This window comes from Schistocerca americana, chromosome X (assembly GCF_021461395.2).
Source record: "Schistocerca americana isolate TAMUIC-IGC-003095 chromosome X, iqSchAmer2.1, whole genome shotgun sequence".
NCBI classification, from domain to species: Eukaryota; Metazoa; Arthropoda; class Insecta; order Orthoptera; family Acrididae; genus Schistocerca; species Schistocerca americana.
Window position 1 is genome coordinate 264,590,214 of NC_060130.1, and position 20,661 is coordinate 264,610,874.

Here is a 20,661-nt window from a genome sequence, read left to right on the forward strand (position 1 = left end):
GCACTGATATAAACTGTGGAACGAAATTTTTTTTCCAATGTTAGCTTACTCGCGTTACTTTTGTGTAACTCATGTAATTATACAGGAGTACAAATAATATCACTCCTTGTTAATTGCAGAACAAAGTAACAGTTGTTGAATGTGCAGTAGTGAGTGTCTTAGCTGCCATTTCTTGATTACTGTTTCTATAATATGTATTCCTGCTCAGAGCAGTAGAACATATCATTTCATCAGAAGAAAAAGAAGAAAAAAGATATGCATTATAACATTTCAAGTGGGATTCTTACTAAGAATTTATTCAGATTTTAATAGAAATGTCGGTACAGTATGTAACATATTGAAAATAAAATTCGTTATGATCTTGGCAATCACTGTATGTTTTCACCAAATATTTCTAAATTATTTGACGTTTACGTACAAGAGGCTAGCGTAATTACTTTCACATAGTTTTCAGAATACTGTTGTGAGATATTTCAACAGAGATAAATATTTTTTAAGTACAGAGCAGAACTCTTAAACCGCATAATAATTCTGTACCACATTCTTCAGTATGGCATGTTACAACAACAACAAAATTATTACAGGCTTTAAAAGTAGTTGGGTGGTGAAAGAAAATTTCCAGTATAAAGTTCTCCTTAGTAAGATGTAGAATAACTTCTTCTCTAGCTGCACATACACAGGCTTGGTTACGTCTGTATATTTAATCTAGTCTTGGTATATAAAAAACTAGCAGCACTTTTTAAGCACGACAAAATTAGGTGCCCAAAAGTCTGTTTCGTTACAACATTAATGTTTAACGTCTGTACCGTCCCGTTTGCTTATTTGTTCTGACGCGAGCCCACCAAAGCTGCAGTGATTTGGCATGATTTAAATTGATTACGACAAATGTTGTCAGCGCACAATATTCGTGGATGTATGGACTGAAGGCATTATGACATTAGCAACAGCGTCGATGTTAAGATATATAAGGTATATAACTGATCGTGTTGGTCTATTGCACTGAAGTGCAGGTAGCACCTGATACACATGCGGGCCTTCTTTGACAAAGGGCCGGGTGCGTTGACGGCGTCGATGCTGAGCAGCCGGAGAGCTGGGTGTGTGAGATACTACAGCTTTCCAGGATGGATAGCGTACTGGTCCGCTCGCAGCCGTAGGTTGGCGAAGCTGTTGCTGACGCAGCTGTAGCTGGGTAGCGGCTGGGCAGGTTGTGCTGACGCGTAATGCGCCGATGCTGCGCCTACTGAGAAAAGAATTCATTAAATCGGAATACATACAGTGTATGATTACAGTGTTCCAATTTAAACATGGCAGCCATAACAGTAAGGCACTACCAATATCTCGTGCGAGAGCATTTGCTAAATAGGCCGAGTAGGGAAAAAGATGCGTGATTAGTGAAAGCAAACCAAACGGAACCCAGAACGTCAAACTTACGCAGTCACCTCATCCACTCTCAATGAGATTTCAACTCTCACTCTACTGGGCTTTGGAGCCCATCCTAATATTCAGTCAGTCCCTACAGATTCAGCAGATTGCCGACTTCCCTTTCTATATTTGGGGATGTTCCTCTCCTCAACAGCACTGCTTTCCTTTTAAGAAGCTTGTTTGCAGATAATTCTTCTAAACTACCCCATCTCCATCGTCTCATAAACAACACTTCACATTAAAGCAGAGGTGGCCAAGAATTCAGCACAGAGCTGTGCCCTGGCCCGCGTGCCATAGCGCTCAGTCAGACTACACGTTTACCGTAGATATGACTGAAAGTCATGATACAGGCGTGCGATCATTGTAATCACAAGAATAAAAATGGCTTTAAAATAGCTAGTTGGTAGCGAAATAGTCACAGAATGTTTATGGACCCTTCTTTTATTCATTTCGCGTTTCAGGCTCTGCCCATCTTCAGATGACTTGGTGACACATATATTTTTTCACAATCTTCCAAAATTAAACAGGTGTATAAATGGAGCCCCTATTCTAAATCGCCATACAAGAAGACATTTAAGACGTAACACATACCCTTTGAAACAAAGTGAACAAACAATTCTGACGAAGTTGTCAATGAATGTCAAAAGCGATATCATCAGAGAATGCGGCTGTTGTCTACCGCGATGAACCTATTCGATTTCTTCAAGTGCCTATGGCTGATAATTGAATAGGCTCATCGCGGAGACAACAAGCGCATAACAGTTCCTGATTCCAAAGTAAGTAAACATAAGTTTGCCGATAGAGTGGTCGACTTTACAGACATAGAGTTCTCCGATGATTTTGACGTTCATTGACAACATTGTCAAAATTGTTTGTTCACTTTATATCAGAGGGTAAGTTTTACGTCTTAAATATCTCGTTATATAGTGATATACACTCATACTCATAAATTAAGGATAATTGCAGAATATGGTGCCACACAAGGTGGCACTACACAAAACTGGCGTTAATAGCATAGGCACATAGGGAACACACACGACACAGATCTGTAAGTCCACGGTATTGGTGATAAGTTGAGAAAACCGTCCCGAAACACATGTGCTGCAAAACGCCACTGTTTCATGCGCATGTACCCCGACATCAATATTGGATATGATCACCATGCACACGTACACAGGCGGCACAACGGGTTGGCATACTCTGGATCAGGTGGTCGAGCAGTTGCTGGGGTGTAGCCTCCCATTCTTGCACCAGTGCCTGTCGGAGCTCCTGAAGTGTCGTAGGGGTTTGAAGACATGCAGCGATACGTCGACCGAGAGCATCCCAGACGTGCCCGATGGGGTTTAGGTCTGGAGAACAGGCAGGCCACTCGCCTGATATCTTCTGTTTCAAGGTACTCCTCCACGATGGCAGCTTGGTGGGGCCGTGCGTTATCATTCATCGGGAGGAAGGTGGGATCCACTGCACCCCTGAAAAGGCGGACATACAGGTGCAAAATGACGTCCCGATACACCTGGCCTGTTACAGTTCCTCTGTCAAAGACGTGCACCAATCATAATACCACCGCACACCATCAAACCACGACCTCCATACAGGTCCCTTTCAAGGACATTAAGGGGTGGTATCTGGTTCCTGGTTCACGACATATGAAAACCCGGCGAAAATCACTGTTCAGACTATACTTGGACTCGTCCGTGAACATAACATGGGACCACTGTTCCAGTGACCATATACTGTGTTCTTGACACCAGGCTTTACGGGCTCTCCTGTGACCAGGGGTCAGTGAAATGCACCTTGGGGTCTCCGGGTGAATAAACCATGTCTGTTCAGTCGTCTGTAGACTGTGTGTCTGGAGACAACTGTTCCAGTGGCTGCGGTAGGGTCCCGAGCATGGCCGTCTGCGGGCACTGATGGTGAGATATCGGCCTTCTTGTGGTGTTGTACACTGTGGACGTCCCGTAATGTAGCGCCTGGACACGTTTCCTGTCTGCTGGACTCGTTGCCGTAATCTTGAGATCACACTTGTGGCACACGGAGGGCCCGTGCTATGACCTGCTCTTTTTGACCAGCCTCCAGTCACCCTAGTATTCTACCCCTCATAACGTCATCAATATGTGTTCTTTGAGCCATTTTCAACACATAGTCACCATTAGCATGTCTGAAAACGTCTGCACACGTACTCGCTTCATCGTACTCTGACATGCATCAACACACCTCTGCGTATGTGGACTGCTGCCAGCGCCACCGTGCGACGACCACAGGTCAAATTCACCGCATGGTCATACCCCAAGGTGATTTAAACCTACAAATTGCCCACCAGAGCGTAGTTTCACCATGTATCAGCATTATCCTTAATTTATGAGCATTATACGCGTGTGTAATTTTGCAAGATTATGAGAAAACACCAGGTCATCTGAAGATGGACAGAGCCTGTAACGCGAAATGAATGAAAATGTCGAGAAACATCCTGTGACTATTACGTCGCTACCAACCAGCTATTTTAAAGCCATTTTTATTCTTGAGACTACACGTTCCGAACGCCGTCACGCTACGATGTCTGGGCGGGAAGTGGGAGAAAAGGGGTAAACGGCGAAGACGCCGTGTTTAAATGGCAATGCAGTCGTACTGTACACGACTTCGTTTCTTATGTCTCAACAACACAGATGACAGAGGAAACAGGTTTTCGGTATTATTTTTGGCCGGCTGTAAAAATAACGTAATCTTTATCTGGTGCAAACAGTTGTCATACAGTCCGACGAAGAAAATTTCACAAATATTCGCACTCAGGTTCCCACGTAATCGTGACTTATTTAGTTTCATAACAGAAAGAAAGCCTTTCACACACATTCTGATCAAAACTTTTTGTCATCTTTGCAAACTCGTTGTGGAGACGTGTAAACTCTGCCTGGGGAAAACAGTGTAGGCATACTGGACATTTTAAAAGTCAAAGGATGTTAATTAATGAAAAGCCGCTCCCGTTGCTTTTTTTAGAAATTTATTAAGTTCCCACGATCGGTTTCGGCTTTCATATTACGTCATTAAGTGCATCTGAAAGTTACGCTGTAGGGAAGCAACATCAAATGATCATTTGACGTTGCTTCTCTACAGCTTAACGTTCAGATGCACTTGATAATATCCTAATATACGAGTAAAGACCGAAACCGGTCGTGTGAACTCAATAAAATTCTAAAAAAATCAACTGAAGAGGCTTTTCATTAACTGGACGTCGGTTACAGAATCAGCAGCATCATCAAGACAGTGTGAAACTAATAATGGTAAAAGGATTTCTCTTTAAACGGGAATTACATTGCAGATCAACCAGTTACATCTGCACATACACAGGGGCGCTTTCAGCTAAAACGGTAAACGGTCTCGAAAGCAGACGTAAGATTGGCGGTGTCCTCAAAAACGTTTAGAAAACTATCCTAGTTGTTGTTGTTGTGGTCTTCAGTCCTGAGACTGGTTTGATGCAGCTCTCCATGCTACTCTATCCTGTGCAAGCTTCTTCATCTCCCAGTACCTACTGCAACCTACATCCTTCTGAATCTGCTTAGTGTATTCATCTCTTGGTCTCCCTCTACGATTTTTACCCTCCACGCTGCCCTCCAATGCTAAATTTGTGATCCCTTGATGCCTCAAAACATGTCCTACCAACCGATCCCTTCTTCTAGTCAAGTTGTGCCACAAACTTCTCTTCTCCCCAATCCTATTCAATACCTCCTCATTAGTTACGTGATCTACCCACCTTATCTTCAGCATTCTTCTGTAGCACCACATTTCGAAAGCTTCTATTCTCTTCTTGTCCATACTAGTTATCGTCCATGTTTCACTTCCATACATGGCTACACTCCATACAAATACTTTCAGAAACGACTTCCTGACACTTAAATCTATACTCGATGTTAACAAATTTCTGTTCTTGAGAAACGATTTCCTTGCCATTGCCAGTCTATATTTAATATCCTCTCTACTTCGACCATCATCAGTTATTTTGCTCCCCAAATAGCAAAACTCCTTTACTACTTTAAGTGTCTCATTTCCTAATCTAATTCCTTCAGCATCGCCCGATTTAATTTGACTACATTCCATTATCCTCGTTTTGCTTTTGTTGATGTTCATCTTATATCCTCCTTTCAAGACACTGTCCATTCCGTTCAACTGCTCTTCCAAGTCCTTTGCTGTCTCTGACAGAATTACAATGTCATCGGCGAACCTCAAAGTTTTTACTTCTTCTCCATGAATTTTAATACCTACTCCGAATTTTTCTTTTGTTTCCTTTACTGCTTGCTCAATATACAGATTGAATAACATCGGGGAGAGGCTGCAACCCTGTCTCACTCCTTTCCCAACCACTGCTTCCGTTTCATGCCCCTCGACTCTTATAACTGCCATCTGGTTTCTGTACAAATTGTAAATAGCCTTTCGCTCCCAGTATTTTACCCCTGCCACCTTTAGAATTTGAAAGAGAGTATTCCAGTCAACATTGTCAAAAGCTTTCTCTAAGTCTACAAATGCTAGAAACGTAGGTTTGCCTTTTCTTAATCTTTCTTCTAAGATAAGTCGGCTTCTACTAGTTTTTCCATTCGTCTGTAAAGAATTCGCGTTAGTATTTTGCAGCTGTGACTTATTAAACTGATAGTTCGGTAATTTTCACATCTGTCAACACCTGCTTTCTTTGGGATTGGAATTATTATATTCTTCTTGAAGTCTGAGGGTATTTCACCTGTCTCATACATCTTGCTCACCAGATGGTAGAGTTTTGTCAGGACTGGCTCTCCCAAGGCCGTCAGTAGTTCTAATGGAATGTTGTCTACTCCCGGGGCCTTGTTTCGACTCAGTTCTTTCAGTGCTCAGTCAAACTCTTCACGCAGTATCGTATCTCCCATTTCATCTTCATCTACATCCTCTTCCATTTCCATAATATTGTCCTCAAGTGCATCGCCCTTGTATAGACCCTCTATATACTCCTTCCACCTTTCTGCTTTCCCTTCTTTGCTTAGAACTGGGTTTCCATCTGAGCTCTTGATGTTCATACAAGTGGTTCTCTTATCTCCAAAGGTCTCTTTAATTTTCCTGTAGGCAGTATCTATCTTACCCCTAGTGAGACAAGCCTCTACATCCTTACATTTGTCCTCTAGCCATCCCTGCTTAGCCATTTTGCACTTCCTGTCGATCTCATTTTTGAGACGTTTGTATTCCTTTTTGCCTGCTTCATTTACTGCATTTTTATATTTTCTCCTTTCATCAATTAAATTCAATATTTCTTCTGTTACCCAAGGATTTCTATTAGCACTCGTCTTTTTACCTACTTAATCGTCTGCTGCTTTCACTACTTCATCCCTCAGAGCTACCCATTCTCCTTCTACTGTATTTCTTTCCCTCATTCCTGTCAATTGTTCCCTTATGCTCTGCCTGAAACTCTCTGCAACCTCTCGTTCTTTCAGTTTATCCAGGTGCCATCTCCTTAAATTCCCACCTTTTTGCAGTTTCTTCAGTTTCAATCTGCAGTTCATAACCAAGAGATTGTGGTCAGAATCCATATCTGCCCCTGGAAATGTCTTACAATTTAAAACCTGGTTCCTAAATCTCTGTCTTACCATTATATAATCTATCTGATACCTTTTAGTATCTCCAGGATTCTTCCAGGTATACAACCTTCTTTTATGATTCTTGAACCAAGTGTTAGCTATGATTAAGTTATGCTCTGTGCAAAATTCTACAAGGCGGCTTCCTCTTTCATTTCTTCCCCCCAATCCATATTCACCTACTATGTTTCCTTCTCTCCCTTTTCCTACTGACGAATTCCAGTCACCCATGACTATTAAATTTTCGTCTCCCTTCACTACCTGAGTAATTTCTTTTATCTCGTCATACATTTCATCAATTTCTTCATCATCTGCAGAGCTAGTTGGCATATAAACTTGTACTACTGTAGTAGGCATGGGCTTCGTGTCTATCTTGGCCACAATAATGCGTTCACTATGCTGTTTGTAGTAGCTAACCCGCACTCCTATTTTTTATTCATTATTAAACCTACTCCTGCATTACCTCTATTTGATTTTGTATTTATAACCCTGTAATCACCTGACCAAAAGTCTTGTTCCTCCTGCCACCGAACTTCACTAATTCCCACTATATCTAACTTTAACCTATCCATTTCCCTTTTTAAATTTTCTAACCTACCTGCCCGATTAAGGGATCTGACATTCCACGCTCCGATCCGTAGAACGCCAGTTTTCTTTCTCCTGATAACGACGTCCTCTTGAGTAGTCCCCTCCCGGAGATCCGAATGGGGGACTATTTTACCTCCGGAATATTTTACCCAAGAGGACGCCATCATCATTTAATCATACAGTAAAGCTGCATGTCCTCGGGAAAAATTACGGCTGTAGTTTCCCCTTGCTTTCAGCCGTTCGCAGTACCAGCACAGCAAGGCCGTTTTGGTTAATGTTACAAGGCCAGATCAGTCAATCATCCAGACTGTTGCCCCTGCAACTACTGAAAAGGCTGCTGCCCCTCTTCAGGAACCACATGTTTGTCTGGCCTCTCAACAGATACCCCTCCGTTGTGGTTGCACCTACGGTACGGCCATCTGTATCGCTGAGGCACGCAAGCCTCCCCACCAACGGCAAGGTCCATGGTTCTACATCTACATCTACATTGATACTCCGCAAGCCACCCAACGGTGTGTGGCGGAGGGCACTTTACGTGTCACTGTCATTACCTCCCTTTCCTGTTCCAGTCGCGTATGGTTCGCGGGAAGAACGACTGTCTGAAAGCCTCCGTGCGCGCTCTAATCTCTCTAATTTTACATTCGTGATCTCCTCGGGAAGTATAAGTAGGGGGAAGCAATATATTCGATACCTCATCCAGAAACGCACCCTCTCGAAACCTGGCGAGCAAGCTACACCGCGATGCAGAGCGCCTCTCTTGCAGAGTCTGCCACTTGAGTTTATTAAACATCTCCGTAACGCTATCACGGTTACCAAATAACCCAGTGACGAAACGCGCCGCTCTTCTTTGGATCTTCTCTATCTCCTCCGTCAACCCGACCTGGTACGGATCCCACACTGATGAGCAATACTCAAGTATAGTTCGAACGAGTGTTTTGTAAGCCACCTCCTTTGTTGATGGACTACATTTTCTAAGCACTCTCCCAATGAATCTCAACCTGGTACCCGCCTTACCAACAATTAGTTTTATATGATCATTCCACTTCAAATCGTTCCGTACGCATACTCCCAGATATTTTACAGAAGTAACTGCTACCAGTGTTTGTTCCGCTATCATATAATCATACAATAAAGGATCCTTCTTTCTATGTATTCGCAATACATTACATTTGTCTATGTTAAGGGTCAGTTGCCACTCCCTGCACCAGGTGCCTATCCGCTGCAGATCTTCCTGTATTTCGCTACAATTTTCTAATGCAGCAACTTCTCTGTATACTACAGCATCATCCGCGAAAAGCCGCATGGAACTTCCGACACTATCTACTAAGTCATGGGGGGGTCTTTCAGGGTAATAATAAATTTTTCAAACGTCGCATTGTCTTTAATGCCATTCAACTTAGGGAAATGGGAGACGTTTTTTGTCAGAATTTGTCCATTCTACAATACGATTTTCTTTTTAAATGCATCCCCATCAAATGAAAAATAACTTGTTTTTGAAATTGTAGAGTCATCCCTTGGGCAGTGTGCAGCTAAGAACACTTGAAATGCGAAATCTGCAATCCGTTTCGAATGTTCTAATTTTCATTCCTGCACTTTTTTCCTTCATAAATTCAGCAATAGTTGGTTTTAAATCGAATAATCGTTACAGGCATGCCCCTTATACTTTGCAGTATAAGATCTACATCTACATCGATACTCCGCCAGCCACCGTACGGTGCGTGGCGGAGGGTACCCTGAACCACTACTTGTTATTTCCTTTACTGACCAACTCGCAAATAGAGCGAGGGAAAAACGACTATCTATATGCCTCCGTATGAGCCCTAATTTCTCGTATCTTATCTTCGTGGTCCTTACGCGGAATGTATGTTGGCGGCAGTAGAATCGTTCGGCAGTCAATTTCAAATACCAGTTCTCTAAATTTTCTCAATAATGTTCATTGGAAATAACATCTCCTTCCATCCACGGATTCCCATTTGAGTTCCCGAAACATCTCCGTAACACTTGCGTGTCGTTCGAACTTACCGGTAACAAATCTAACGGCCCGCCTCTGAATTGCTTCGATGTCTTCCTTTCATCCGACCTGGTATGGCTCTCAAACACTCCAGCAGTACTCAAGAAAGGTCGCACTAATATACTATATGCAATCTCCTTTGCAGATAAACCGCACGTTCCTAAAATCCTGCGCCGGCCTAAGTGGCCGTGCGGTTAAAGGCGCTGCAGTCTGGAACCGCAAGACCGCTACGGTCGCAGGTTCGAATCCTGCCTCGGGCATGGATGTTTGTGATGTCCTTAGGTTAGTTAGGTTTAACTAGTTCTAAGTTCTAGGGGACTAATGACCTCAGCAGTTGAGTCCCATAGTGCTCAGAGCCATTTGAACCATTTTTTTGAACCTAAAATCCTCGCAATAACCCGAAGTCGGCAATTCGTCATCCCTACCACAATCCTCACATGCTCGTTCCATTTCATATCACTTTGGAACGTTATTCCCAGATCTTTAAACGACATGACTGTGTCAAGCAGGGCACTACTAATGGTGTATCCGAACATTTTCGGGGTTATTGTTGGTACTCATCCGCATTAACTTACACTTTTCTACATTTGGATCCAGCTGCCGTTCATCAAATCAAATAGAAATTTTGTCTAAGTCGTCTTGTATCTTTCTACAGTCACTCAATTTCGACACCTTACCGCACACCACGGCATTATCAGCAAACAACCGCTGATTTCTGCCCACTCTGTCCGCCGAATCATTTATGTATACAGAGAACAACAGCGGTCGTATCACACTTCCCTGCGCCACTCCTGACGATACCCTTGTCTCTGATGAGCACTCGCCGTCGAGGACAACATACGGGGTTCTTTTATTTAAGAAATCTTTGAGCCACTCACATTCTGTGAACTTATTCTATATGTTCGTACCTTCGTTAACAGCCTGAAATGAGGCACCGAGACAAATGCTTTCCGGGAACCTAGAAATATGGAATCTACCTATTGCCCTTCAGTCATTGTTCGCAGTACACCCTGTGAGAAAAGGGAAAGCTGTGTTTTGCGCGAGAGATGCTTTCTATAACGATGGTGATTCGTGGACATAAGTTTCTGAATCTCAAAGTTTATTATATTTGAACTGGGAATATGTTCAAGGATTCTGCAGCAAACAGAAGTTAGGGACATTGATCTGTAATTTTGCGGATCCGTTCTTTTACCTTTCTTATATACTGGAGTCACCTGCACTTTTTTTCCAGTCGCTTGGGACTTTGTGCTGGGTGAGAGATTCACGATAAATGTAATGTAGGTAGGGGGCCAATGCCGTAGAATACTCTTCATAAAGTCGAACTGGGATTCCATCCGGACCTAGTGATTTATTTGCTTTCTCATCTTTCAGTTTTTTCTCTACGCCACGGATATTTATTACTATGTCGTCCATACGGGAGTCTGTCCGATCGTCAAATGACGGTATGTTGATAATATTCTCCTGTGTGAACGATTTCTTGAACGTGAAATTTAAAGCTTCGGCTTTCATTATGCTATTTTCAACTTACATATGACCATAATTTTCTCGGGTTCTCTGCCAGATCTTTTAGTAAGGTGTGATGGTAGTTGTTGTATGCTTCGCGCATAGATCTTTTCACAGACGCACTAATCTCTACTAACCTTCGCTTGTCATTATTTGTGCGTTCCCTTTTGAACCGAGAGCGCAACAGTCTCTGCTTCCTTAGTATCCGACGAATCTAGTTAGTAAACCAAGGTGGGTCTTTTCCATCCTTTATCCACTTACTAGGCACATAACTCTCCAGACCACGACTTACAATCTGCTTAAATTTTGCCCATAATTCCTAGACATCCATGTTACTGAAAGTAAGTGATTCCAGTTCACTGTCTAATTGAGATGTTAATAACTGCTTACCTGCTCTATCTAGCAGAAACACTCTCCCAGCCTTCTTGATTGATTTGTTGACTTTCGTAATCATAGTTGCTATAATATCATGATAGATAATCCTCGTTTCTGTACTGGCATTGTCAATAAGGTACAACCTATTTGCAGCTACAAGGTCTAAGATACTTCCATTGTTCCATTGCGTGTGGGCTGACGCGCTATTGACCGTAGACTTTCCATGAATGACTCTAGAACTGTCAAAGCGGAATCGGATGGCCGGTGAAAACATCGAACAATTAACTTGGTTTCACCTACACCTGATACACGTGACCAGATGACTTCACTGTCACACCCAAGCTCTACCTCAATAGAGACAACATATTTGTCAGTTGAAATGAACACTCCCCCCTCCTATGGCATCTAATCTGTCTTTCCGATGTACGTTCCACGACTCGCTAAACATATCAGAGCTTTCCAGTTCGGGTTTCAACCAGCTCTAGGTCCCAAGAACAATATGAGCGCGAGAACTTTGCTGGAGGGCAGTAAACTCGGGAACTTTATTACAAATACTTTGACAGTTTACTAATAAAATTATGACAGTTGAAGTGTCTTTATTCTGAACGCTGTTTGACTTCCCTTACTGTATATGGGCTGGAGAGTGATCATCAGACTACCTCAAACTACTGCCTAGTCTTAAAAACCCTCGTGTGCACTTCATAAGTACTCTGGTACCCGAGTAGCTGCTTCCTTTGTGCAGTGCACCCCTGACATATCAAGAGGAGTCCTACAAATCCCCAAACGACAAGGCAGGTCTTGAAATCTTTAGCCAAGAGCATCACAGAATTGTGGAGGGCTTTGGCTGAGACTGTCCACTCGGGTGCAAACCAAAGGACCCCGATCAACTCTGGGAACGATGCTGCAAATTGCAAGCTCTGGTTCCATCCCGTGCGCGAGGCCAGCAGTCATAACCTCCTCCGCCAGCCGCCTGCACGAACTGAGGATCGCCTCAAAACCCATGCGACAGGCGCCGTTGGTGCCGACGTGAGCCACAACGTGCAGACCACTGCACACAGCACGCCTGGCAGCCACATGCAAGGCAGCCTCCACACCTCGGATGAGGTACATAGGCTTTCTTTCCAGCCCTAAACGCTATCCGCCTAAGGAGCTCCATAACGCCCCTAACATTGGAGCTCCAAATGACTAGTACACCCCCCCCCCCCCCGCCCCCTTCCCGCCTGCCAGCTCGAACGCTGCTGGAGCGCCGACCTGTCCACTCATAGGATGAATGGGCAGCCTGTCTCTACATTGGCCCTCTGCCTTGAGTGACGCGAACGCGTTACCACCCGCCACTCATCCCGCTGTGAGGGCGGATCCACCGCGTCGGGCACACTAGGATGTGCCTCGGAAGCAGAGCCCGTGGGCAAAACAAGCGACACCGGAGGTGTCCCATGCGACGCACCATATATTTCGCCACCGCTACACCCCGAGACAGCAACCTGGAGATGACTGACCGTAGTCAAAAGCACATTCAGCTAGATGTATAGTCTCCATTCCCTTCGTTCAAATCCTCAGAAACTGTTGTAACTGACAGTGAAATAATATGTGCGGCTTCAGATACTTTGCTATTCGTACCAGCACTACTCGTACAAGCGACTTCTTCACGCGATCCTTGCCTGAATTTAGTTCAATGTCCTTCTCGATCGATACAAAAACTTTTTGCTCTTTCATTGTCAAGTAAGCCTTTAAAGCTTTTTCCTTGGTGTTGTAATGTCGTTTCATAGCAAATTCGCAGTACGCATTGATTACGCAACTGCATAATAGCTACTGAGAATTCTCATCCCTCTCTTCTATCATTCACAATCATTTTTATAGGTTTATGACGATACATAGCTAGACTACCTCTTCTTGTGCGAACAGCCACTGGACCTATGAACGAATGTCATACTACGAACAAATAGCGAAGGGTAAACAGCACTCACACCACGATTCTGCCGAGCTGAAGAGAGGCGTGCTGGCCGAAAAACGCCGCACCGCAACCCTAAATAAATTGTCGGCTGTACCGCGTACTTCCGAGAATGAACCGGCAAACCTGAAGCAGACCGAGGCTTGGCCCGCCCACGGACCGCACACCCCACACCCCATGTCCGCGTGCCGTTTGGCTCACCGTGGGCGGCCCTGTATAACAGCAAAACCATCAGGAGCCACCAAACGGATAACTTATATAATTACTTGATTCACATAATCCCCCTTAATGTTCCAGCCTCACTTTATACTACACTACTGGCCATTACAACTGCTACACCGACAAGAAATGCAGATGATAAACGGGTATTCATTGGACAAATATATTACGCTAGAACTGACATGTGATAACAATTTCACGCAATTTGGGTGCATAGATCCTGAGTAATTAGTACCCAGAACTACCACCTATGGCCGTAATAACGGCCTTGATACTCCTGGGCATTGAGTCAAACAGAGCTTGGATGGCGTGTACAGGTACAGCTAGCTGCCCATGCAGCTTCAACACGATACCACACTTCATCAAAAGTAGTGACTGGCGTATTGTGACGAGCCAGTTACTCGGCCACCATTGACCAGACGTTTTCAGTTGGTGAGAGATCTGGAGAATGTGTTGGCCAGGCCAGCAGTCGAACATTTTCTGTATCCAGAAAGGCCCGTACAGGACCTGCAACATGCGGTCGTGCATTATCCTGCTGAAATGTAGGGATTTGCAGGGATCGAATGAAGGGTAGAGCCACGGGTCGTAACACATCTGAAATGTAACGTCCACTGTTCAAAGTGCCATCAATGCGAACAAGACGTGAACGAGACGTGTAACCAATGGCACTCCATATTATCACGCCGGGTGATACGCCAGTATGACGATGACGAATACACGCTTCCAATGTGCGTTCACCGCGATGTCGCCAAAATCGGCTGCTACCATCATGATGCTGTAAACAGAACCTGGATTCATTCGAAAAAATGACGTTTTGCCATTCGTGCACCCAGGTTCGTCGTTGAGTACACCATCACAGGCGCTCCTGTCTGGGATGCACCGTCAAGGGTAACCGCAGCCATGGTCTCCGAGCTGATAGTCCGTGCTGCTGCAAACGTCGTCGAACTGTTCGTGCAGATGGTTGTTGTCTTGCAAACGTCCCCATGTGTTGACTCAGGGATCGAGACGTGGCTGCACGAACCGTTACAGCCATGCGGATAAGATGCCTGTCATCTCGGCTACTAGTGATACGAGGCCGTTGGGATCCAGCACGGCGTTCCGTATTATCCTCCTGAACCCACCGATTCCTCATTCTGTTAACAGTCATTCGATCTCGACCAACGCGAGCAGCAATGTCGCGATACGATAAACCACAATCGCGATAGGCTACAATCCGACCTTTATCAAAGTCGGAAACGTGATGGTACGCATTTCTCCTCCTTACACAACAACGTTTCACCAGTCAACGCCGGTCAACTGCTGTTTGTGTATGAGAAATCGGTTGGAAACTTTCCTCATGTCAGCACGTCGTAGGTGTCACCACAGGCGCCAACCTTGTGTGAATGCTCTGAAAAGTTAATCATTTGCATATCACAGCATCTTCTTCCTGTCGGTTAAATTTCGCGTCTATAGCACGTCGTCTTCGTGGTGTAGCAATTTTAATGGCGAGTAGTGTAATTTGATGCACCAACATTCTCTGTCAACTAAAACGTAATAGTACGAATCACTAATCAGTATTTCACTATGTGAAGTATCAACTCAGTTGCCTGATTAAAACTTGTGTTTAATTTTGTCCATCTCGTCTGCAACTGAAGAATCTTGAATATGGTTAAACTGACGCGGAAAAAATTAATTTTTTCATCTCAAGGAAGATGTGCTGTGTTTGCTTCAGAAGCATCTTGAATGCGGAGAAATGTCTTCGTACATTATTTACTCTTTTATCCCCCCACCACAGATTTCGAAATGCATAACTTCATTTTTACGTATACGCCGTCGTATGTTCACCGTGGCCAAAAGAGCACGATGAAAATTCAACTGTAAATCAGCCACAGAACACCTCTGTTGGAAATCTATACAAAACGAAGTTGTCATCGTAAAGAAAGAAATTTCTCCATATTCAATTAAAATTTTAAATAACTACTCTCTAATAAACATTACTTTTACAACACCTGTTTTACTTTTCATGCAGACTACTTAACTATTACAGATACAAACCAAAGGAGCGAGCAGGGGACAACGAAACAGGTAAATAATTCTGATAAACATAGGTACGGAAACAAATGGTTTTCGAGGTACGACTTACTATGACTTAGGAGGAGAACACGGCAAGTGCCATAATCCAATTTCCCAGAAACTTTGTTCAGTGAAAGGAGTCAAAGCAAACGTAAATGTGTCACAGCTTATCCATAAATACTGCACCCTTGCTGAGCAAACGACGCTCAAGATATTCGGCGTACTTTACAAGCATTTCAGAACTCGAAAATCTCAGCGAAACTGGTGACACAGTGGCTAGACTCGCAGCCTCTCAATTTTACGCCGCATGTTCGAAACCCCATTTTTATTTTGTTTTCTTTCATTTATCTACTCATGTTTATTGGTGGTTACTGCGTGAATGTTTCTTATCAAGCTGAAGGATAAGAGGGCGTTGATTAATTATAAAGTTACAGCTGGGTTCCTAAATGGCATACGTTTACTATATAATATGTACGTGTATTGTACTTTCAGGGGTTACAACCCATATTATCGTATATCGTTCTTGTATCAGTTCTTATATTTATTCTTATGTTTATTCTTCAGGAAGATTCTGTGCATTATCTTGGATAATTCCGATTGTAGAAGCATTCGAAACAGAAATTTCGAATACCACCAGTATCGCACGAAGGCAGATTCGCCGCAGTGACATTTCTTCATATGAATCTCACTCGGGAAAGAAATTTCACTAACAATGCTAAAGACTTCGTGCGTTGGCAATAATTTCACAGCAAACAGAGCATAACCGATCACCTTTCCGAAAACTTGCTCTGGCAATTGATTGTAAATCTAGATACACTACAGGAATTTCACCGAAAACAATTTCAAATAATTTTCTCATTCATTTATTATTTATTTTTAATTCATTCGCCAGACATACAATTATTAGACGAATAAGGACAACGTTATTTCAATATTCACTTCAATATTCTTCTACGGACGTGGGTAGATAAATCAAAAATAAAAAAATAATAATAGAGTTTCTAACTCCGCCACTGCTGGTCCCCAGCCCGGTGCCTCATCTCGCAAGTGGTGAGGAAGGAGGAGGGGTAGCACCTCGTAATAAACCTGGGTCCATCTGGCTCCAGATGGTAGAACCCCGTGAAGGCCCCTGCCTAGGGTTACAGTTGAAGCCCGGTCAACGGTCTCAAAGGCGGAAGAGGAATCCTAATTCACAACGGCAGAGAGAGAGAGAGAGAGAGAGAGAGAGAGAGAGAGAGAGAGAGAGAGAGAGGAAGAACATAATGGAGAAAACAATGAAAAATAATCATTTCGGACTAACAATCCGATCTTACCTTGGAATTTATTTCCTACCATGTACAATGTACAATTTCAATTGCAGAATGGAAAGTCCGCTAGAAAAAAACACTAACCCAGGTGGTAACTCGAAAGAGGAATCGACCATTGCTTTATGCAATGCATCGGCAGATAGGGTTCTGGGGAGTCTCAGCATCTGCATTAAGGATGAGTCGGAGCATTCTTGGTATCCTTCCAAACTCAAGTTCAAAAGAAAATTCTTTGCAGGCACCTAGTAAAAATTGGTGACAAAAAGAACTTAAAATTCTCTTAGATAAGCATGAAATACAAATTTTAGCAGTTCGAGAAACAAGATTTTTGGATGAAATGTTACAGAAACCAAAAATCGTAGAATTTTTAAGGGTAAACCAGCAACAAAACTCACGGAAGGCATGAAAATACTTGGTACCGCTTTCTATGGCTGGCTCTGAGCACTATGGGACTCAACTGCTGAGGTCATCAGTCCCCTAGAACTTAGAACTACTTAAACCTAACTAACCTAAGGACATCACAAACATCCATGCCCGAGGCAGGATTCGAACCTGCGACCGTAGCGGTCTTGCGGTTCCAGGCTGCAGCGCCTTTAACCGCACGGCCACTTCGGCCGGCCCGCTTTCTATGTTCACAAAAAAATTAGTAGATAACATTACAGAATTCAAATCCAGTTCAGAAAGACTATTTCTTCTCACAGTTAAATGCAAAAATAAACAGTATACCTTTGTCAATTGTCGTGCTCCAATCAGTGATGACAATAAGAAAAATCCGAGTAAAGTAGAAGCATTTTGGGAACTTCTAGAAGAAGAAATATCAAAAATTCCAAAATCAAATGTTGTTATACTATGGGGGATTTTAATGCACAAATAGGGAGGGAAAAATCGTTTCGAAAAATAGTAGGGTATTATCCAGCCCATAAAAGAACAAACAAAAATGGCACAAGACTAATCAGTCTTTGTAGAACATTTCAGCTGAAGGTAATGTCAACCTTCTTCAAAAAATGGATCTCTCCAAGTCCAATGTTAGGGGAGTTCCAGTCAGATCACGTGGCTATTTCTAAGTGCAAATTTAAGGAAATCATGTATGTAAAAGTTGCAAGAAACAGGGAATTTGATTCTGATCGTTACCTGACTAAAATTAAACTGAAACCTCCCCCCCCCCCCCCCCAATAAAAACCAAAGGAGACAGCAAAAATTAATTAAATATAATACAGACAGGCTCAACATCACCAAAAAGGTAATAAAAATTTTCAAGAAGAAATTAAAGTAACTAAATCAGGGAAATGGAAAGAAATATTGAAAGAAATCAACAGGGCAGCGAAAAATGTACTTGGAACAACAAAAATGAAGAGGAAAGTCTGGTCGAATGAAAGAGAAGCACTTACAGAAAGAACAAAACAGTGGAAGAAATGGAAATGTTCTGGGAAGCCTGAACACCTTGATGAATTTATAATGCAAACGAAAGAAACAGCAAGAATAATAAAGAGTGCTAAAAGATCTTTGAGAAATCGCAACTTCTTGACATATAAAACAACTTTGTACAAAATAGCTCGCGGAATTTCTATCAGATGTTTAAAAGTCATCTAAAAAGTTGCCAAGCTCCAAGTATTTGCTTCGCAGATGAAAATGGTAAAGTAGGCCTAAGCAACAGCCAGAATTGTGAAATACTAAGAAAGTACTTTAAAAAATTATTGAACTGTGAAGAACCAAACTGTAAGCTAGAATTTCCAGATCTTAGTGAAAATACAGAAGCAGATCTACCACCTACAGATGAAGAAATAAAAAAAAAGCAATAAGTGTTGTGTTGGCAGAAGAGCCAACACCGTGTTACTAGGGGAGGCCGAAATGGACGCGTTTTAGCTCACACAGGCTGGCGTGAGGAGGGAAGGACTATACTGACGTGAGGTCTGGAACATGACAAGGAATTAGAATTCAGAAAGCGGACGTAATTAGTTTGATTCTTAACTTTAATCCATTAATGATGAGCATCGCTCTTGACGGTACATGATTCACAATATTATCTGTTCAGAATAGTAACTGAATATGGCGCCCTGCTAGGTGGTAGCAAATGACGTAGCTCAAGGCTATGCTAAACTGTCGTCTCGGCAAATGAGAGCGTATGTAGACAGTGAACCATTGCTAGCAAAGTCGGCTGTACAACTGGGGCGAGTGCTAGGAAGTCTCTCTAGACCTGCCGTGTGGCGGCGCTCGGTCTGCAATCACTGATAGTGGCGACACGCAGGTCCGACGTATACTAACGGACCGCGGCCGATTTAAAGGCTACCACCTGTGTGGTGTCTGGCGGCGACACCACAATAAGTATCCCGAAAAGCAACTTAACAGCACATCGCATGCAGCGCCTTTCCTGGGCTCGTGACCATATCGGTTGGCCCCTAGATGACTGGAAAACCGCTTACTGGTAAATTGAGTCCCAACTTCAGTTGGTAAGAGCTGACGGTAGGGATCCAGTGTGGCGCAGACCCACGGAGCCCTGGATCCAAGTTGTGAATAAGTTAGCGTGCAAGCTAGTGGTGGCTCCATAATAGTGTGGACTGTGTTCACGTGGAGTGAATTGGAACCTCTGTTCCAACTGCTACATGGAGACAATTTTTAGCCATTGATGGACTTCCTGTCCCCAAACAACAATGGAATTTTTATGAATGATAATGCGCCATGTCACCGGTCCGCAATTGTTCGCAATTGGTTTGAAGAACCTTCTGGATAGTTGGAGCGAATCATTTGGCCACCCGGTTCGTCCGACACGAATCCCATCGAACATTTATGGGACATAATCGAGGGGTCCATTATTTCACAAAATCCTGCACCGGCTTTTTGCAGTTATAGACGGCTATAGAGACAGCACAGTTCAGTATCTCTGCAGAGGACTTCCAACGACGTGTTGAGTGTATGCCACGTCCAGTTGATGCACTACGCCGGGCAAAAGGTTGGACACGATATTAGGAGGTATTCCATGGCTTTTGGCACTTTAGTGTGTAATCCGAGACACGTGTTCCCTTATTTTGACTCCTCTTCCAGTGAGTGATGTTCCTGGGAAAACAGTTTATTGCACTTGTCGTGTTCTCCTCGTGAGTACACGAACAGCTTTTAAGAGAGTCCACGAGGATCCGAACTCCAGACATGCACTAGAAGACAAATAAAGTAGCACATGCGTTCCTCATGGTCACCGTTCATAGGAATGCTGGCTTCAGCATGTCTCCTTATCGATGCCTGTACACGCTCAAATATCCTAGGAGTGTTCTGAATCCATTGTCAACGACCCACAATCCATTTCCCGAGTTCACCACCACTATCAACATGGCTGGACTACGCCAAAGCATTTAAATACCCTTCCCCCCTTCCCCCCTCCACCACCAACACACACGCGCACAAACAATTCCACCGGGCTCATCTCGGGGTACCAAGGCTCATGGTATTGCCAAACCACTACCGATACACTTGTTATTGAAACGCTATTTACTAGTGGTTATTACTCGGCAAAGCGAAGTGGTCATCTTGCCACGGTGGTAGCATCGTCATGTTTACGTCCGATAAACAGGGAGGGGAAATAATGGTTCAAATGGCTCTAAGCACTATGGGACAACATCTGAGGTCATCAGTCCCCTAGACTTAGAACTACTTAAACCTAATTAA

General features: G+C 43.4%; 1 protein-coding gene across 1 annotated transcript in view; it reads right to left on the bottom strand.

Annotated features, from left to right (window-relative positions):
• Positions 1 to 429: 429 nt before the first annotated feature.
• The window catches only part of LOC124556672 (paired mesoderm homeobox protein 2-like), a 526,161-nt gene continuing 505,929 nt past the window's right edge, over positions 430 to 20,661 (bottom strand). The window contains exon 5 of the mRNA XM_047130638.1: positions 430 to 1,237. Within this exon, the coding sequence (XP_046986594.1) occupies positions 1,107 to 1,237 (131 nt within the window). The 3' untranslated portion in view covers positions 430 to 1,106. The remainder of the gene's footprint in view (positions 1,238 to 20,661) is intronic.